This window comes from Triticum aestivum, chromosome 2D, assembly GCF_018294505.1.
Source record: "Triticum aestivum cultivar Chinese Spring chromosome 2D, IWGSC CS RefSeq v2.1, whole genome shotgun sequence".
Taxonomy (NCBI): domain Eukaryota; kingdom Viridiplantae; phylum Streptophyta; class Magnoliopsida; order Poales; family Poaceae; genus Triticum; species Triticum aestivum.
The window spans coordinates 67,706,462-67,723,828 of record NC_057799.1 but is presented as its reverse complement, the minus strand read 5'-3'; the positions used below and the strand labels follow the sequence as shown (position 1 = coordinate 67,723,828).

Here is a 17,367-nt window from a genome sequence, read left to right as displayed (position 1 = left end):
ATTTGAGTTAAAGGCAAACCACAAAAGTTTTCAAATATTAAAACTAAAATGTGCGGATTGTGACAAATAATGCATAGGTAATTATGGTAGAGAATCTACAATTTTATAAAATGTTTTAATGCACTAAAACAAATAAAAATGTGGCTAAAACAAATATTTAAGTACTTTTTAAATGATAAAAATGTACCGAGTATTTTTAATATTGCACCAAACTTTTTGAGGTAGTGGGCTATATTATAAAAATATTTTAGGAGTTTGTTTTGTATTTTATAAAAACTAAAATAGGTGTAACTAAAATAGAACAGAAAATAGTAAATAAAAGAAAATGCAAAACAGAAAACAAACAAAAATAGAAGAAGGAAAACCCCCTTTCCCCTGGGCCTTGGCCCAGACAACAGCCAGGCCGGCCCACCCCAACCCTCTGGCCTATATGGCCCCGTTGCCCCCACTACCAGAAACCCTAATCCCCTCCCCACGATCCCCACTCCTCCGCGCGATCTAGATCGGGAGCACCCCAGTGCTCACCGCCCCGATCCCGCCGCCGCCCGGAGTGCCCTCCCTCGCCGGACAACCTCGCCGGTGCCCCGTCGCCCTACGCCGTCGCCACCTCGACCCCGTCGCCTCGCCTCCTCACCTCCTCCTCGTCCCGAGTCGAGGCCGCCGTTCCGGCGCCGCGCCCTCGACCCCGTCGCCCCGCCGCACTCGTCGCCGGCGACCCGGACGCCGCCCCTTCCTCGTCCTCCTCTCCGAGCTCGCTGCCCCGTCCCTACGCACCCCGGTGAGGACCCCGGTCCTCCTCCTCCCCATAGCCCGCTCGCCGCGCCGTCCGTGCTCCGTGTGTGGCCGCCCCGTGCTCCCCCTTGACTCGTCGCCGCGCCTACTCGCTCGCGGCGCCCGCAGCTCCGCGCGCGCCCACGTCCGCGCCCCTGCTTCCTCGTGCACGCGCCTAACTCCCACCCCGCCGCGCTCACGTGCTGCTGCCGCTGCTGTGATGTGCCGTGCCCCTGCTCCGCCCACGCGACCCCACCACCACCTCCACCGCGGCCGCCCTGACTCTGGCCCCGCCGTCGTCCTGTGCCCCGCCTCCGCCTCTAGCCCCGCAGGCCACCGCCACGCCGGCGGCCAGTTCCGGCACCCCGCGACGCCCCGGGTCTGCCCTTCGGGTGCAAACGCCCGGGTGCCCGCTGCCCGTTTCGCCCGCTAGGCCCCCAGGGGCCTATGACATGTGGGGCCCCACCCCCAGAACGTGTTTAAAAAAAGGAATTAAAAATAAAATAAAATAAAATAATAAATTTAATTAATTAACTAAATTAATTAAGTTAATTAATCCTACTTAATTAATCTAATTGAGCTATTAGTTTAATTAAATAGTATTTTGTTTAACCTAAACCCTAATCAACCTAATAGAGTATGACAGGTGGGTCCCACTGGGCCTACACGTCAGTTTGACCAGTCAACACCTATGTGGACTGCTGACGTCATGATGACGTCAGCAAACACTATTCTGGATAATATTGGATTAAATTAATTAGATAAATTCTAAAAATGATTTAAAACTTTAGAAAATCATATAAAATAAACCGTAGCTCAGATGAAAATGTTTTCTATATGAAAGTTGCTCAGAACGACGAGACGAATCCGGATACACAGCCCGTTCGTCCGCCACACATCCCTAGCATAGCAAACACGCAACTTTCCTCCTCCGGTTCATCTGTCCGAAAACGCGAAACACCGGGAATACTTTCCTGGATGTTTCCCCCCTTCACCGATATCACTTACTACCGTGTTAGGGCATACCTAGCACCGCGTATTGCCTCGTTATGTTTTGTGATGCTTTGGTTGCTCTGTTACTTATTGTGTTCCCCCTCCGTTACTTCTTTCCGGTAGACCCCGAGACTGCCGGCGACCCCGATCGACTACGGTGTTGACGACCCCTCCTTCGTGCTAGAGCAACCAGGCAAGCCCCCCTGATCACCAGATATCGCCTATTCTTCTCTATACTGCTTGCATTAGAGTAGTGTAGCATGTTACTGATTTCGGTTAATCCTATTCTGTTGCATAGCCTGTCATTGTTGCTACAGTTGTTACCCTTACCTGCTATCCTACTGCTTAGTATAGGATGCTAGTGTTCCATCAGTGGCCCTACACTCTTGTCCGTCTGCCATGCTATACTACTGGGCCGTGATCACTTCGGGAGGTGATCACGGGTATATACTATATACTTTTTATACATGACGCATGTGGTGACTAAAGTCGGGTCGGCTCGTTGAGTACCCGCAAGTGATTCTGATGAGGGGGCTGAAAGGACAGGTGGCTCCATCCCGGTAGAGGTGGGCCTGGGTTCCTGACGGCCCTCGACTGATACTTTGTGGCGGAGCGACAGGGCAGGTTGAGACCACCTAGGAGAGAGGTGGGCCTGGCCCTGGTCGGCGTTCGCGGATACTTAACACGCTTAACGAGATCTTGGTATTTGATCTGAGTCTGGCCATTTGGTCTATACGCACTAACTAACTACGCGGGAACAGTTATGGGCACTCGACGTCGTGGTATCAGCCGAAGCTCTTCTTGACGTCGGCGACGGAGCGGCGCGCGCCGGATTGGACTGGAACGCCTGCTAGGCTAGGTCTGCTTCCGGTCGCCCTCGCAACGTGCAGGTGTGCAATGGGCGATGGGCCCAGACCCCTGCGTGCATAGGATTTAGACCGGCGTGCTGATCTCTCTGTTGAGCCTAGGTGGGGCTGCGACGTGTTGATCTTATGAGGCCGGGCATGACCCAGAAAAGTGTGTCCGGCCAAATAGGATCGAGCGTGTTGGGTTATGTGGTGCACCCCTGCAGGGAAGTTTATCTATTCGAATAGCCGTGTCCCTCGGTAACAGGACGACTTGGAGTTGTACCTTGACCTTATGACAACTAGAACCAGATACTTAATAAAATACACCCTTCCAAGTGCCAGATATAACCCGGTGATCGCTCTCTAACAGGGCGACGAGGAGGGGATCGCGGGGTAGGATTATGCTATGCGATGCTACTTGGAGGACTTCAATCTACTCTCTCCTACATGCTGCAAGATGGAGATGGCCAGAAGCGTAGTCTTCGACAGGACTAGCTATGCCCCTCTTATTCTGGCATTCTGCAGTTCAGTCCACTGATATGGCCCTTTACACATATACCCATGCATATGTAGTGTAGCTCCTTGCTTGCGAGTACTTTGGATGAGTACTCACGGTTGCTTTCTCCCTCTTTTCCCCCTTTTCCTTTCTACCTGGTTGTCGCAACCAGATGCTGGAGTCCAGGAGCCAGACGACTCCTACGACACTGGAGGTGCCTACTACTACGTGCAGCCCGCTGACGACGACCAGGAGTAGTTAGGAGGATCCCAGGCAGGAGGCCTGCGCCTCGTTCGATCTGTATCCCAGTTTGTGCTAGCCTTCTTAAGGCAAACTTGCTTAACTTATGTCTGCACTCAGATATTGTTGCTTCCGCTGACTCGTCTATGATCGAGCACTTGTATTCGAGCCCTCGAGGCCCCTGGCTTGTATTATGATGCTTGTATGACTTATTTATGTTGTAGAGTTGTGTTGTGATATCTTCCTGTGAGTCCCTGATCTTGATCGTACACATTTGCGTGCATGATTAGTGTACGGTCAAATCGGGGGCGTCACAACAACCTACTTTGATGCAAAGTTTAATTTGGTAAAGAAAAGTTAAAAATTGTTAGTTGCCTATTCACCCCCCTCTAGTCAACTATATCGATCCTTTCAGGGATGCTGTTACGTTGCAAACGTATGTATAATTTTGATTGTTAAATGCTACTAGTTTATATTATTACTTTTTATGTTTTTATATCATTTCTTATTATTTTTTATACTAATTTATTAGTTAGTGCTCTGTGTCAGTTTTTGTTTCACAGAAAGCCATATCTAGGAAGGATCAAATACGATGTCAATTTTTGATAAATTTTTCTGGACTGTAACAGACCCTGTATATGTAATAGTACTCAACTTTTGTGTTACATGTGTGTAGTATGTATTTAAGATATGTGATGCGAACCAACCTGTGATTGAATAGCCAGGAGGACAGTAATATTCCCTGCAGTTCAAGTCGCATACTTGAGATTGGTGCTTGCATTTTTCTAGATTTATTTCGGGCTTTCTGGCGACGTCTATTTAGTGGGAAGAGATGTTCTCATCAACTACGAAAGCATCTTTATGTATCTCAACATGACACGGCAGTTCAATATTTCGGAGACGCTCATAACATTGGGTAAGTTTTTGCGCGTTTATAGAAATGAGTGTATGTGCGTACGTGTCTATATTGTGTTAAAAAAATCACGCATGTAATTGCACCGGACTTAAACCGAAGGATGATCGGGCCCTCTTCCTGGACGCACCCGACGCGTCCGGGATATATGAGTGGTCATTTTACCTTTTTTTTTAAGCTAGTGGTCATTTTACTCGTTCCTCAATCCTCATTCCCCGCACTCGGAACTGCTCCCTTTGGGAGGAACCCTAAGTTGAGCTCTTTCCAACTGGGCGGCGGCGGCGGCACCACCTATTAGAACACAAAAAGAGAAGCGACGGCGGGTGGCGGCCGGGGGAAAGTGAGGCGAGGGCGCCTCTTGAGGTGGAGACGGGGACGGGGACGGAAGGGGAATCCGGCAAGTCCACCGAGCAGCAGCCTGAAGCTCTTTCTTGCGGCACCGAGATCCAGAGTAAGGTTCCAGTCCCCCCTCCCCATCCTCGTGGCATGACTCCTGAGAAGCTCGAAGACTTTCAGGGGCGGATCATAAAACTGGAGCGGGAGGATATGCCTAACCAGTCGGACACATTGGATGGTGGTGGCGATGGCGCAGAGGATGCGATGGACGGGCAAATCTGTTGTCTTGGAGGAGGATCAGTCTGAAGATGTCTCTTGCAGCCCTGAGATCCAGAGTAAGGTTCCAGTCCCTCCTCCTCCTCACGGCATGAAGAAGGGGGATCACAAGGGTCCGGTCATCCCTCCTGAGAAGCTCAAACAATTGGCGGGGCTGCGATCAGAACTGCTTAAGGAGGAGAAAACGCTGTTGGCCGATTTTCGAAGACGGAAGGAGAGAGCACTGGAGGAGCATGAGAGGACCGAAGGTGACTCGTTGCCGTGGACGCCGAGCGTGGAATATGTATCAGTTGTGAGTGGTATTTTGGATGACCTCGACCGAAACAGAGAGAAACAGAAGGAGGTCAATCCTGTTTTTTTCGAAGCCATGGAAGCCTTGTCGGCTGAAGTGGGGCGGAAGAAGAGGACCAAGTTGCGGAGGGGCAGCGGCAAATCCCTCTTGGAGGAACCAGTTCTTTCTTGCGGCTCTCTGATCCAGAGTGAGGTTCCAGGTCCTCCTTCCCCTCCTCCTTTACAACAGCAGAGGCAACCATCTGTGTATGACTGCCATGAGATTTATCCGGAAGGTGCCCATGAGGATGAGGCGACAACCATGGAGGCGCATTTCAAAAATTTGGACTTGTCTGGAACCAAATTAGACGACGGGGAAAAGGTCGAGGCGAGGACGCAGCAGCCTGAAGTTATTTCTAGTCGACCTGACATCCAGAGTAAGGTTCCTCCTCGTCGCAGTAAGAAGGGAAAATCCTTCGTGGAGAAGCAGTTGATTGGTCCATTGCCTCGTGAGACTGAGATGCAGTCTCAACTTCCTTCCCGCGGGCCTGATACCGAGATGCAGTCTCGTGGCAGTAAGAAGGGGAACCGCGGGGGTCATAAGAAGGGGAACCGCGGGGGTCATAAGAAGGGGAAGCACGGAGGTTGTGCTGCGGCTCCACCTGCAAGGCCCCAACACCATTCAGCCATGGATCTGAAGCAGGTCCAAGGCTCCAATGAATCCAAACTGTGTCCATGTGATCATGATATGAAGATGGAGATGGACAGAGGCAAATCGGCCCTGGAAATAGCCAAAGAGGAGGAGATGGCCTTTGAGGCCAAGACCTTTGCCTCGTACCGTAGAAGCTTGGAATCTAACTGGGGAGCGTGTGGCTGCGCGTTCTTCGAAGACACGAGTGAGCACTGAATACTAGCAAGTTAACACATTCGTGCATGCTTATGCTTTGATCCATCCATTCATGTTAGATTTCTGTAACACCCATGGTCTTCTATCTGGTTGGTCTTTGCAGCGACCGTGAGTCCCATGCACTTCACCCACTGCACACCTGGATGCGACCCAGGAGATGCCGCCATCGCCGGGGCCACCCTGCAGATCTTCACCATCAAGCTCGAGGAGTTAAAAGGCGGCCTTGAGTGGCCATTATCTGTGTATGGTGTGGTTGCCGCTCGAGACTCTGTGGATCACAGCCGCAACCTCCTCTTCTCTTGCGATAGGTGGAGGTCGCAAAAGCTCAGTCAGGACGTATGTATGCTAGTACTTTACCTGATATAATCCTTTCCTACAATTTTTTTGTATGTTATTTAATGCACATGTGGTGCCATTCTTCCTTACTTGTCTTCTCTTGCTGTCATATTGTGTCAGTTCAAAAAAGGGTTTAGAAGTAGGTATGTTTTGTTCCTTTAGGATTGCCGGTACTAATAAGTTGTTTGGTGACGCCTGCAGGATCCTTTCTTGCGCTTAATTGGCCCGTCTCGTGCCATTGTGTTTACCGATGATGTTTACTTTGAAACCGAGCTAAGAGTAAAAGGCAAAACATTGTCTCAAGATATAGCATTGATTAGTGGGAGGCGCCATTACAGCGGAGGACGTACCATTTCCTTCAGCAACTGCTTCTGCAGAATAGAGTTATGCATGGAGCGAATTCATGAAACTGTTCAGGCCACTATATTGGGTGTCCGTGTCAAAAATGGACCATGGCCTTTCGATTACGGCGGTAAAGTGGCTTGCCTCTCACCACCGCGGACATATAAGGTCACTGATGGTAAAGTCTTTTATACTACTCATGCCCCATCCATGGAAGTTGTGATGCTTGCTTCATGCGGTAGAACAATGCCTAAGGGTTCATATGGTTACCTTCGTCTATCAAGGCATGAAGTTTCTGTAGAATTGGAAGGAAGCCTGAATGTTGTCATACAAGCCTACTCAGAATCTGGTGATATCACCGCACAGGGTGAGGTTTGCTTTACGCCCAAAGCTTGCAATATAAGTCAGGAGACATGTTTCTTGGGTGACAGTGACCCTAAGGTGGAAGTGGAGATTACTGTCGCTTGGTCTCTTCTTGCTTCGAACAGGCGTCATTTGATGATGAATGGAATGGACTTTGACGAATTGAAAGAAGCGGTCAGTGGGATGGGAGTTTGAATGTTGTGAAGATGATGGCTAAAGAGAGGCACTACAGATCTCTATTTCCTCTAAATTTATCTGTCCGGTCTGTCGAAGTGCCTTTGTATTTCTGCATCTAATAGCAGATATTTATGTTTAATGTCCAGCAATTCGGCTATTAATCTGCATGTTATGTAGGCAACCGTATGTGTACAACTTGTAAGTTATGTTGTGTTTTTTCTTTCGGAACGCGCAAGAGAATTGCGCTGTCATATCATCATTAAGATTAAGAGGGAAAAAGAGATGCAAGTTTTACAGAACCTCGTAACAGAGGCCACACCACCCAAATCCACCGGCACAGAGCTCTGCCTAACTACTCGTGCCTACCCACAACTCTACGGTTACGGCCCCTCTGCCGCCACGCGAGTAGCCATAGCCTCCATTCGGGAACAATGCCCGCCACTACCACCGAAGCGGCGGCCGAGATGTTATCGAACACCAACCCTGCTGTTGCACTCCTTTCAGATCCTACGCATGACGAGGATAACCAAGGAGTTCAAGTCCTTCCTTGCCGTAGCTGGCTCCGAGGTGCTGGCGTTGGTCGTCCACCAATCCACCATGGAGTCATGCTGGGAAGGCGTATGCCGTTCGCGGCGCACAATGCGCAGCACCTCGAAACATATGGCGCGGGAGAAAGAGCATTGCACCAGAAGTTATGTTGTGTTAGTTTTATTTTATTTTTTGCAGGGAAAATTATGTTGTTTTAAGTATGGCTGATTAATCAGCTGACTTATAACGTGTGCATATAGGTTGATTGGAAAATTCGTTCTTCCTTTTGTTTCAATCAGCCGTTCTTCCTTTCGTTTACAAGTAAAATCAAATTTGCTAATACCTCTCGTGGTTTCAATGTAGGAACATTTTGCTCTTTCAGTAGTGTTTCGGCGTGATGGACCTCTTTTCTTTACTGGATCACTGAAAAAAGCAACTCCATGAAACGGCCCGAGCTGTTTTTTTTAACAGATTAACAGGGCATGAAATAACCTGAGTTTAACGACAGGTCATACAAGATAGACATGCATGCAGCCATCAGGTGAGCATTCCCCCTCTCAAGTTAGCTTTACTTCACCCAATACTAGTTGGTTGACAAAGAAGATGTTGTAGCAGGTGCCACTATGATATTGGCAAAAAAGACCTCATACTCCCAACTATTCGCCCCTGATCTGCTTCCAACTCGCCGGTTCCAGATATCAAATCTCATCTTAAAAACTAGCACCTTGTGCAACTGTGCAAACAAAAATGAGAACTAACAAGGTGTGAATTATGATGCGTTTGGTAGGCCACATTCCCCTCAGCCCGCGCGAGATGAAATTAGCCTGTTTGGTTGCCTGGGCTGCATCTGTTTCCTGACCCACACGAAACTTAAAGTAGCCCTGGGCCTGCATCCAGGGGAATGACTGAATCGGCTGTTTTTCCAGAGCCAGGCTCGCTCAAGCCATGCGTGACGTGGGAGACGACGAGACGTCTCATAGCTCCCAACGCTCTCTCCAGTCACCTCACATGGCAGTTCACACACACTCGCTCTCGCTCCCCCCCCCCTTCGGTGTTTTTGATGGCAGAGCCATCGTCATGCCCCCACTCCCATCATCGTCGGTAGCCAATGTTTTTATGGCGTAACGTGTTTTATGGCGACCGACCCCGTCATAACATTATAACGCTTATGGCGTACGGCGTAGCGACATCATAGACACAACCTTATGGCGAATGATAGCAAATTAAATAACAACTTCATAGTCCTGCTGTAACATTTATGACAACAAACTAAAGCACCAAATGAGTTGTACATGATGACATACATACCTGGTGGTTGCCCAAGTAGTACAGATTGCATTCCCCTTGCTCTTCTCTCTTCTTTTTTCCAAAACAGTCTGCATTAAACACCGAAAAGTAAGTCCATGTTCCAGAATAGAGCAATAACAAACATTCTAAAACTAAGAATTAAATAGGAGGATTGAGAAGACAGAAGAAACAAAGCTACCAAAACAAACCCAACAATATTAGATAGCTCAACAACAATAGGAGTCCATAACCACAATCTTAAAGTCTAATGGCATAACTTAGGTTCACACTACAAATTTAACAAAAGACCGACTCTCTCATCGCTCAACTCCCAAATCCCTAATAGTCACCGTCGAAGTCACAATCTTCATTGGCACCCATGTTCTTGCCATCACCATTTGCAACATTGGTCACATCTTCTTCATCCTCACTTGAAAAATCACGATCATCAATACTGAACTCCTCCTCCACTTCCTCCACATCTTCAACTTGCTCCTCTCCCACACTTGACGAAGACCCTCTACCTTGTTGGGTATGAGCAGCCCTATGAAAGTGACGACCTTGAAGCGCTTGTGATGCACCAACTGAAGGAAATATGCCCTAGAGGCAATAATAAAGTTGTTATTTATATTTCCTTATATCATGATAAATGTTTATTATTCATGCTAGAATTGTATTAACCGGAAACTGAGTACATGTGTGAATACATAGACAAACAGAGTGTCACTAGTATGCCTCTACTTGACTAGCTCGTTGAATCAAAGATGGTTAAGTTTCCTAGCCATAGACATGAGTTGTCATTTGGTTAACGGGATCACATCATTAGAGAATGATGTGATTGGCTTGAACCATCCGTTAGCTTAGCACGACGATCGTTTAGTTTGTTGCTATTGCTTTCTTCATGACTTATACATGTTCCTATGACTATGAGATCATGCAACTCCCGAATACCAGAGGAACACTTTGTGTGTTATCAAACGTCACAACGTAACTGGGTGATTATAAAGATGCTCTACAGGTGTCTCCGATGGTGTTTGTTGAGTTGGCATAGATCGAGATTAGGATTTGTCACTCCGATTGTCGGAGAGGTATCTCTGGGCCCTCTCGGTAATCCACATCACTATAAGCCTTGCAAGCAATGTGACTAATGAGTTAGTTGTGGGATGATGCATTACGAAACGACTAAAGAGACTTGCCGGTAACGAGATTGAGCTAGGTATGAGGATACCGAGATCGAATCTCGGGCAAGTAACATACCGATGACAAAGGGAACAACGTATGTAGTTATGCGGTTTGACCGATAAAGATCTTCGTAGAATATGTAGGAACCAATATGAGCATCCAGGTTCCGCTATTGGTTATTGACCAGAGACGAGTCTCGGCCATGTCTACATAGTTCTCGAACCCGTAGGGTCCGCACGCTTAACGTTCGATGACGATCAGTATTATGAGTTTATGTGTTTTGATGTACCGAAGGTTGTTCGGAGTCCCGGATGTGATCACGGACATGATGAGGAGTCTCGAAATAGTCGAGACATAAAGATCGATATATTGGAAGGCTATGTTTGGACATCGGAATGGTTCCGGGTGAGTTCGGGCATTTACCGGAGTGCCGGGGGGTTACCGGAACCCCCCCCTCTCGTGCAGACTAAGGCATAGCCTAGTGGTGGGAAGGGTTTGATGCCTTCCCACCCACCCAGGTTCAAGGCATGGTACTTGCAATTTGGGTTTGTCGCACCAATTATACTATAGGGGTTTCCCTTACAGTCTTTGTCAAAAAAAAGCGGAACCCCCCTGGGAGTCTATGGGCCTTAGAGGGAGAGAGGAGGAGGCGGCCAAGGTGGGGGCGCCCCCCAAGCCCAATCCGAATTGGGGTGGGGGCGCCCCCCAAGCCCAATCCGAATTGGGGTGGGAAGCTGGCCCCCCTTTCCTTCTCCCTCTCTCCTCCTTCCTTCTTCTCCTACTCCAACTAGGGAAGGGAATCCTACTCCCACCGGGAGTAGGACTCCCCCCTTGGGCGCGCCATGAGAGGGCCGGCCCTCCCTGATGTCTACTACACAACCTTCTTCTTGTAGACGTTGTTGGGCCTCCAAGTGCAGTGGTTTGTAGGACAGTAGCAAATTTCCCTCAAGTGGATGACCTAAGGTTTATCAATCCGTGGGAGGCGTAGGATGAAGATGGTCTCTCTCAAACAACCCTGCAACCAAATAACAAAGAGTCTCTTGTGTCCCCAACACACCCAATACAATGGTAAATTATATAGGTGCACTAGTTCGGCGAAGAGATGGTGATACAAGTGCAATATGGATGGTAGATATAGGTTTTTGTAAACTGAAAATATAAAAACAGCAAGGTAGCAAGCGGTAAAAGTGAGCGTAAACGGTATTGCAATGATAGGAAACAAGGCCTAGGGTTCATACTTTCACTAGTGCAAGTTCTCCCAACAATAATAACATAATTGGATAATATAACTATCCCTCGACATGCAACAAAGAGTCACTCCAAAGTCACAAATATCGGAGAACAAACGAAGAGATTATGGTAGGGTACGAAACCACCTCAAAGTTATTCTTTCCAATCAATCCGTTGGGCTATTCCTATAAGTGTCACAAACAGCCCTAGAGTTCGTACTAGAATAACACCTTAAGACACAAATCAACCAAAACCCTAATGTCACCTAGATACTCCAATGTCACCTCAAGTATCCGTGGGTATGATTATACGATATGCATCACACAATCTCAGATTCATCTATTCAACCAACACATAGAACCTCAAAGAGTGCCCCAAAGTTTCTACCGGAGAATCACGACGAAAACGTGTGCCAACCCCTATGCATAGGTTCATGGGCGGAACCCGCAAGTTGATCACCAAAACATACATCAAGTGAATCACGTGATATCCCATTGTCACCACAGATACGCACGGCAAGACATACATCAAGTGTTCTCAAATCTTTAAAGACTCAATCCGATAAGATTACTTCAAGGGGAAAACTCAATCCATTACAAGAGAGTAGAGGGGGAGAAGCAACATAAGGTCCAACTATCATAGCAAAGCTCGCGATACATCAAGATTGTGCCAAATCAAGAACACGAGAGAGAGAGAGAGATCAAACACATAGCTACTGGTACATACCCTCAGCCCCGAGGGTGAACTACTCCCTCCTCATCATGGAGAGAGCCGGGATGATGAAGATGGCCATAGGTGATGGTTCCCCCCTCCGGCAGGGTGCCGGAACGGGTCTAGATTGACTTTCGGTGGCTACGGAGGCTTGCGGCGGCGGAACTCCCGATCTATTCTCTGTTTTGGAAGTTTTAGGGTACGTGGGTATATATGGGTGAAAGAAGTACGTCCGTGGACCTCCGGGCTGTCCACGAGGCAGGGGGCGCGCCCCCACCCTCGTGGGCAGCTCGGGACTCCCCTGGCGTGCACTCCAAGCTTTTCCGGTAGCTTTCCTTCCAAAAATAACTTCTCCAGTTGATTTCATTCCGTTTCGACTCCGTTTGATATTCCTTTTCTTCGAAACACTGAAATAGGCAAAAAACAGCAATTCTGGGCTGGGCCTCCGGTTAATAGGTTAGTCCCAAAAGTAATATAAAAGTGGAAAATAAAGCCCAATATTGCCCAAAACAGTAGATAATATAGCATGGAGCAATCAAAAATTATAGATACGTTGGAGACGTATCAGGCATCCCCAAGCTTAATTCCTGCTCGTCCTCGAGTAGGTAAATGATAAAAAAGATAATTTTTGATGTGGAATGCTAGTTGGCATAATTTCAATGTACTTCTTAATTGTGGTATGAATATTCAGATCCGAAAGAATCAAGACAAAAGTTTAATATTGACATAAAATAATAATACTTCAAGCATACTAACAAAGCAATCATGTCTTCTCAAAATAACATGTCCAAAGAAAGTTATCCCTACAAAATCATATAGTCTGGCTATGCTCCATCTTCCCCACACAAAATATTTAAATCATGCACAACCCCGATGACAAGCCAAGCAATTGTTTCATACTTTTGACATTCTCAAAACTTTTTCAATCTTCACGCAATACATGAGCGTGAGCCATGGATATAACACTATATGTGGAATAGAATGGTGGTTGTGGAGAAGACAAAAAAGAGGGGAAGATAGTCTCACATCAACTAGGCGTATCAACGGGCTATGGAGATGCCCATTAATAGATATCAATGTGAGTGAGTAGGGATTGCCATGCAACGGATGCACTAGAGCTATAAGTATATGAAAGCTCAACAAAAGAAACTAAGTGGGTGTGTATCCAACTCGCTTGCTCATGAAGACCTAGGGCAAATTTGAGGAAGCCCATCATTGGAATATACAAGCCAAGTTCTATAATGAAAAATTCCCACTAGTATATGAAAGTGAAAAAATGAGAGACTCTCTATTATGAAGATCATGGTGCTACTTTGAAGCACAAGTGTGGTAAAAGGATAGTAACATTGTCCCTTCTCTCTTTTTTTCTCTCATTTTTTTATTTGGGCCTTTTCTCTTTTGTTTTTGTTTTTTATGGCCTCTTTTCTCTTTTTTTATTTCCTTTTTTTTCGTCCGGAGTCTCATCCCGACTTGTGGGGGAATCATAGTCTCCATCATCCTTTCCTCACTGGGACAATGCTCCAAAAATGATGATCATCACACTTTTATTTTCTTACAACTCAACAATTACAACTCAATACTTAGAACAAGATATGACTCTATATGTATGCCTCCGGCGGTGTACCGGGATATGCAATGATTCATGAGTGACATGTATGAAAGAATTATGAACGGTGGCTTTGCCACAAATACGATGTCAACTACATGATCATGCTAAGCAATATGACAATGATGGAGCGTGTCATAATAAACGGAACGGTGGAAAGTTGCATGGCAATATATCTCGGAATAGCTATGGGAATGCCATAATAGGTAGGTATGGTGGCTGTTTTGAGGAAGGTATATGGTGGGTGTATGATACCGGCGAAAAGTGCGCGGTATTAGAAAGGCTAGCAATGGTGGAAGGGTGAGAAAAGTGCGTATAATCCATGGACTCAACATTAGTCATAAAGAACTCATATACTTATTGCAAAAATCTACAAGTTATCAAAGCAAAGTATTACGCGCATGCTCCTAGGGGGATAGATTGGTAGGAAAAGACCATCGCTCGTCCCCGACCGCCACTCATAAGGAAGACAATCAATAAATAAATCATGCTCCGACTTCATCACATAACGGTTCACCATACGTGCATGCTACGGGAATCACAAACTTTAACACAAGTATTTCTCAAATTCAAAACTACTCAACTAGCATGACTCTAATATTACTACCTCCATATCTCAAAACAATTATCAAGCATCAAACTTCTCTTAGTATTCAACACACTCAAAAGAAAGTTTTACAAATCTTGAATACCAAGCATATTAGGATTCTTTAAGCAAATTACCATGCTATTTAAGACTCTCAAAATAATCTAAGTGAAGCATGAGAGATCAATAGTTTCTATAAAACAAGTCCACCACCGTGCTCTTAAAATATATAAGTGAAGCACTAGAGCAAACTATATAACTCAAAAGATATAAGTGAAGCACAAAGAGTATATGACAAACTACTCCGAATGATATAAGTGAAGATCAATGAGTAGTTTAATAATTATGCAACCATGTGAAGACTCTCTAACATTTGAGAATTTCAGATCTTGGTATCTTATTCAAACAGCAAGCAAAGCTAAAGAAAATAAAATGACGCTCCAAGCAAAACACATATCATGTGGTGAATAAAAATATAGCTCCAAGTAAAGTTACCGATGAACGAAGACGAAAGAGGGGATGCCTTCCGGGGCATCCCCAAGCTTAGACGCTTGGTTATCCTTGAATATTACCTTGGGGTGCCTTGGGCATCCCCAAGCTTAGGCTCTTGCCACTCCTTATTCCGTAGTCCATCGAATCTTTACCCAAAACTTGAAAACTTCACAACACAAAACTTAACAGAAAACTCGTAAGCTCCGTTAGCGAAAGAAAACAAAACACCACCTCAAGGTACTGTAATGAACTCATTCTTTATTTATATTGGTGTTAAACCTACTGTATTCCAACTTCTCTATGGTTTATAAACTATTTTACTAGCCATAGATTCATCAAAATAAGCAAGCAACACAATGAAAACAGAATCTGTCAAAAACAGAACAGTCTCTAGTAATATGTATCAAACGTATACTTCTGGAACTCCAAAAATTATAAAATAAATTGGTGGACCTGAGAAATTTGTCTATTAATCATATGCAAAAAGAATCAACTAAATATCACTCTCCAGTAAAAAGTTCTAGCTAATCTCGTGAGCGCTAAAGTTTCTGTTTTTTTACAGCATGATCATAAAGACTTCGCCCAAGTCTTCCCAAAGGTTCTACTTGGCACAAACACTAATTAAAACATGAAAACACATATAAACAGAAGCTAGATGGATTATTTATTCCTAAACAGAACCAAAAATCAAGAAACTAAAATAAAATTTGGTTGCCTCCCAACAAGCGCTATCGTTTAACGCCCCTAGCTAGGCATGATGATTTCAATGATGCTCGCATAAAAGATAAGAATTGAAACATAAAGAGAGCATCATGAAGAATATGACTAGCACATTTAAGTCTAACCCAATTCCTATGCATAGGGATTTTGTGAGCAAACAACTTATGGGAACAATAATCAAGTAGCATAGGAAGGCAAAACAAGCATAACTTCAAAACTTTAAGCACATAGAGAGGAAACTTGATATTATTGCAATTCCTACAAGAATATATTCCTCCCTCATAATAGTTTTCAGTAGCATCATGAATGAATTCAACAATATAACCAACACCTAAAGCATTCTTTTCATGATCTACTTGCATAGAAATTTTACTACTCTCGACATAAGCAAAATTCTTCTCATTCGGAATAGTGGGAGTATCATAAGAGACTTGAATACTATAAATTGTTTCCACATTAAAAGAGTAATGTCTAGAAAAAGCGTAATCATAATCATGACAAGTTTTATAAATATAATCATCACTACTTTTTATAGCATAAGTTTTATCACAATAATCATCATAAGTAGCAACTTTGTTCTCATCATAATCGATTGAAACCTCTTCCGAAATAGTGGAATCATTACTAAATAAAGTCATGACCTCTCCAAATCCACTTTCATCAATATAATCATCATAAGTAGGAGTCTTTTCATATCATTATAAATTTGCATATCAAAACTTGGAAGGCTAAAAATATCATCTTCATCAAACATAGCATCCCCAAGCTTGGGCCTTTTCATATCATAAGCATAATCACTCTCATCATCAATAGTATGGATAGCACCAATAGTATAGCAAACATTATTATCATATTCTTCCAAGCAAGTGCCAAAAATATTTTCAAGATCATAAGGAGTATCATTATCTTCCCAATAATAATCATCACAACAAGCAATAGGCATAACGAGATCATCATCAAGTGCACCATCTTCCATAATTATTTTTGATTCATTTTCATGAGGCACAACAATAATAGGAGCAACATTATTTGGGAGGGATACCTTTTTACCTCTCTTCCTTTTTCTTTTCTTCTTCTTCACCACATCATGTGTGGGTTCAATCCTCTTTTTGGAGCTCCTTATTAATGAGATTGGTTGAATAGAAGGCTCCTCCTCGTTACCTGATTCATCATAAGAAATAATAGGAGGATATTGGGAAGTCTCTTCCCTTTCATTAGTATTCTCTTCATCTTATATTTGTTTTCTTTTCTTTATGTAGTTGGCAATATAAGGATTTTCAATACAATTCACCGCATAATACATATAAATCTTCTCTAGATTAAAATCAAGAAATCTATCAAGATTAAATTTTGGAATACCCTCAGTTATACGTTTCATTTCTTCATACCCCAAAAGAAGGCTAAGCTCTTTATGATGCTCAAGGGTAATCAAATTATCACAATATTTAGACATGACTTGATCATGAAACAAATAGCATTGGAGCTTTAAATGACCATGTTCATTGCAAAGTTCATAAGGGGCACGGAAAATATTGAATCTTTCAGCACATTCATCTAGCTCTTCTTGCAACAATTTGGTTTCTAAGTACTTATGCCTCTTGCAATATCTATCTTCCCTATTTGGTGTGTACTTACAAACCCAATGCACTCCGCAAAAATTGACATGTTTATAGGAGGCATTTTCATCATAACTAGTGCAATCATCATTAGTACTATGGATATTCAGGGAGTTCATACTAACAACATTGCAATCATGC

General features: G+C 44.7%; 1 protein-coding gene across 4 annotated transcripts; it reads left to right on the top strand.

Moving 5' to 3' along the window:
• Positions 1 to 603: 603 nt before the first annotated feature.
• Positions 604 to 7,488, top strand: LOC123051625 (uncharacterized). Of its 4 annotated transcripts, none has more exons than XM_044474575.1 (4): positions 604 to 694; positions 5,232 to 6,039; positions 6,154 to 6,386; positions 6,588 to 7,488. In XM_044474575.1, the coding sequence occupies exons 2-4, from the start codon at positions 5,241 to 5,243 to the stop codon at positions 7,284 to 7,286; spliced, it is 1,731 nt and encodes a 576-aa protein (XP_044330510.1). In that variant the 5' UTR covers positions 604 to 694; positions 5,232 to 5,240; the 3' UTR covers positions 7,287 to 7,488. The 4 variants fall into 4 exon arrangements, with proteins under 4 accessions (XP_044330510.1, XP_044330508.1, XP_044330507.1 ...); XM_044474573.1 differs by lacking the exon at positions 604 to 694 and adding an exon at positions 4,454 to 4,712 and having other exon boundaries at positions 4,770 to 6,039; XM_044474574.1 differs by lacking the exon at positions 604 to 694 and adding an exon at positions 4,477 to 4,712 and having other exon boundaries at positions 4,778 to 6,039.
• The last annotated feature ends 9,879 nt before the right edge of the window (positions 7,489 to 17,367 follow it).

Coding starts and splice junctions, on each gene's coding strand:
- LOC123051625 (XM_044474573.1), top strand. CDS start 4,833: ATGGTGGTGGCGATGGCGCAGAGGATGCGATGGACGGGCAAATCTGTT. Junction 6,040..6,153: donor CGCGTTCTTCGAAGACACGA/GTGAGCACTGAA, acceptor TGGTCTTTGCAG/CGACCGTGAGTCCCATGCAC. Junction 6,387..6,587: donor CGCAAAAGCTCAGTCAGGAC/GTATGTATGCTA, acceptor TGACGCCTGCAG/GATCCTTTCTTGCGCTTAAT.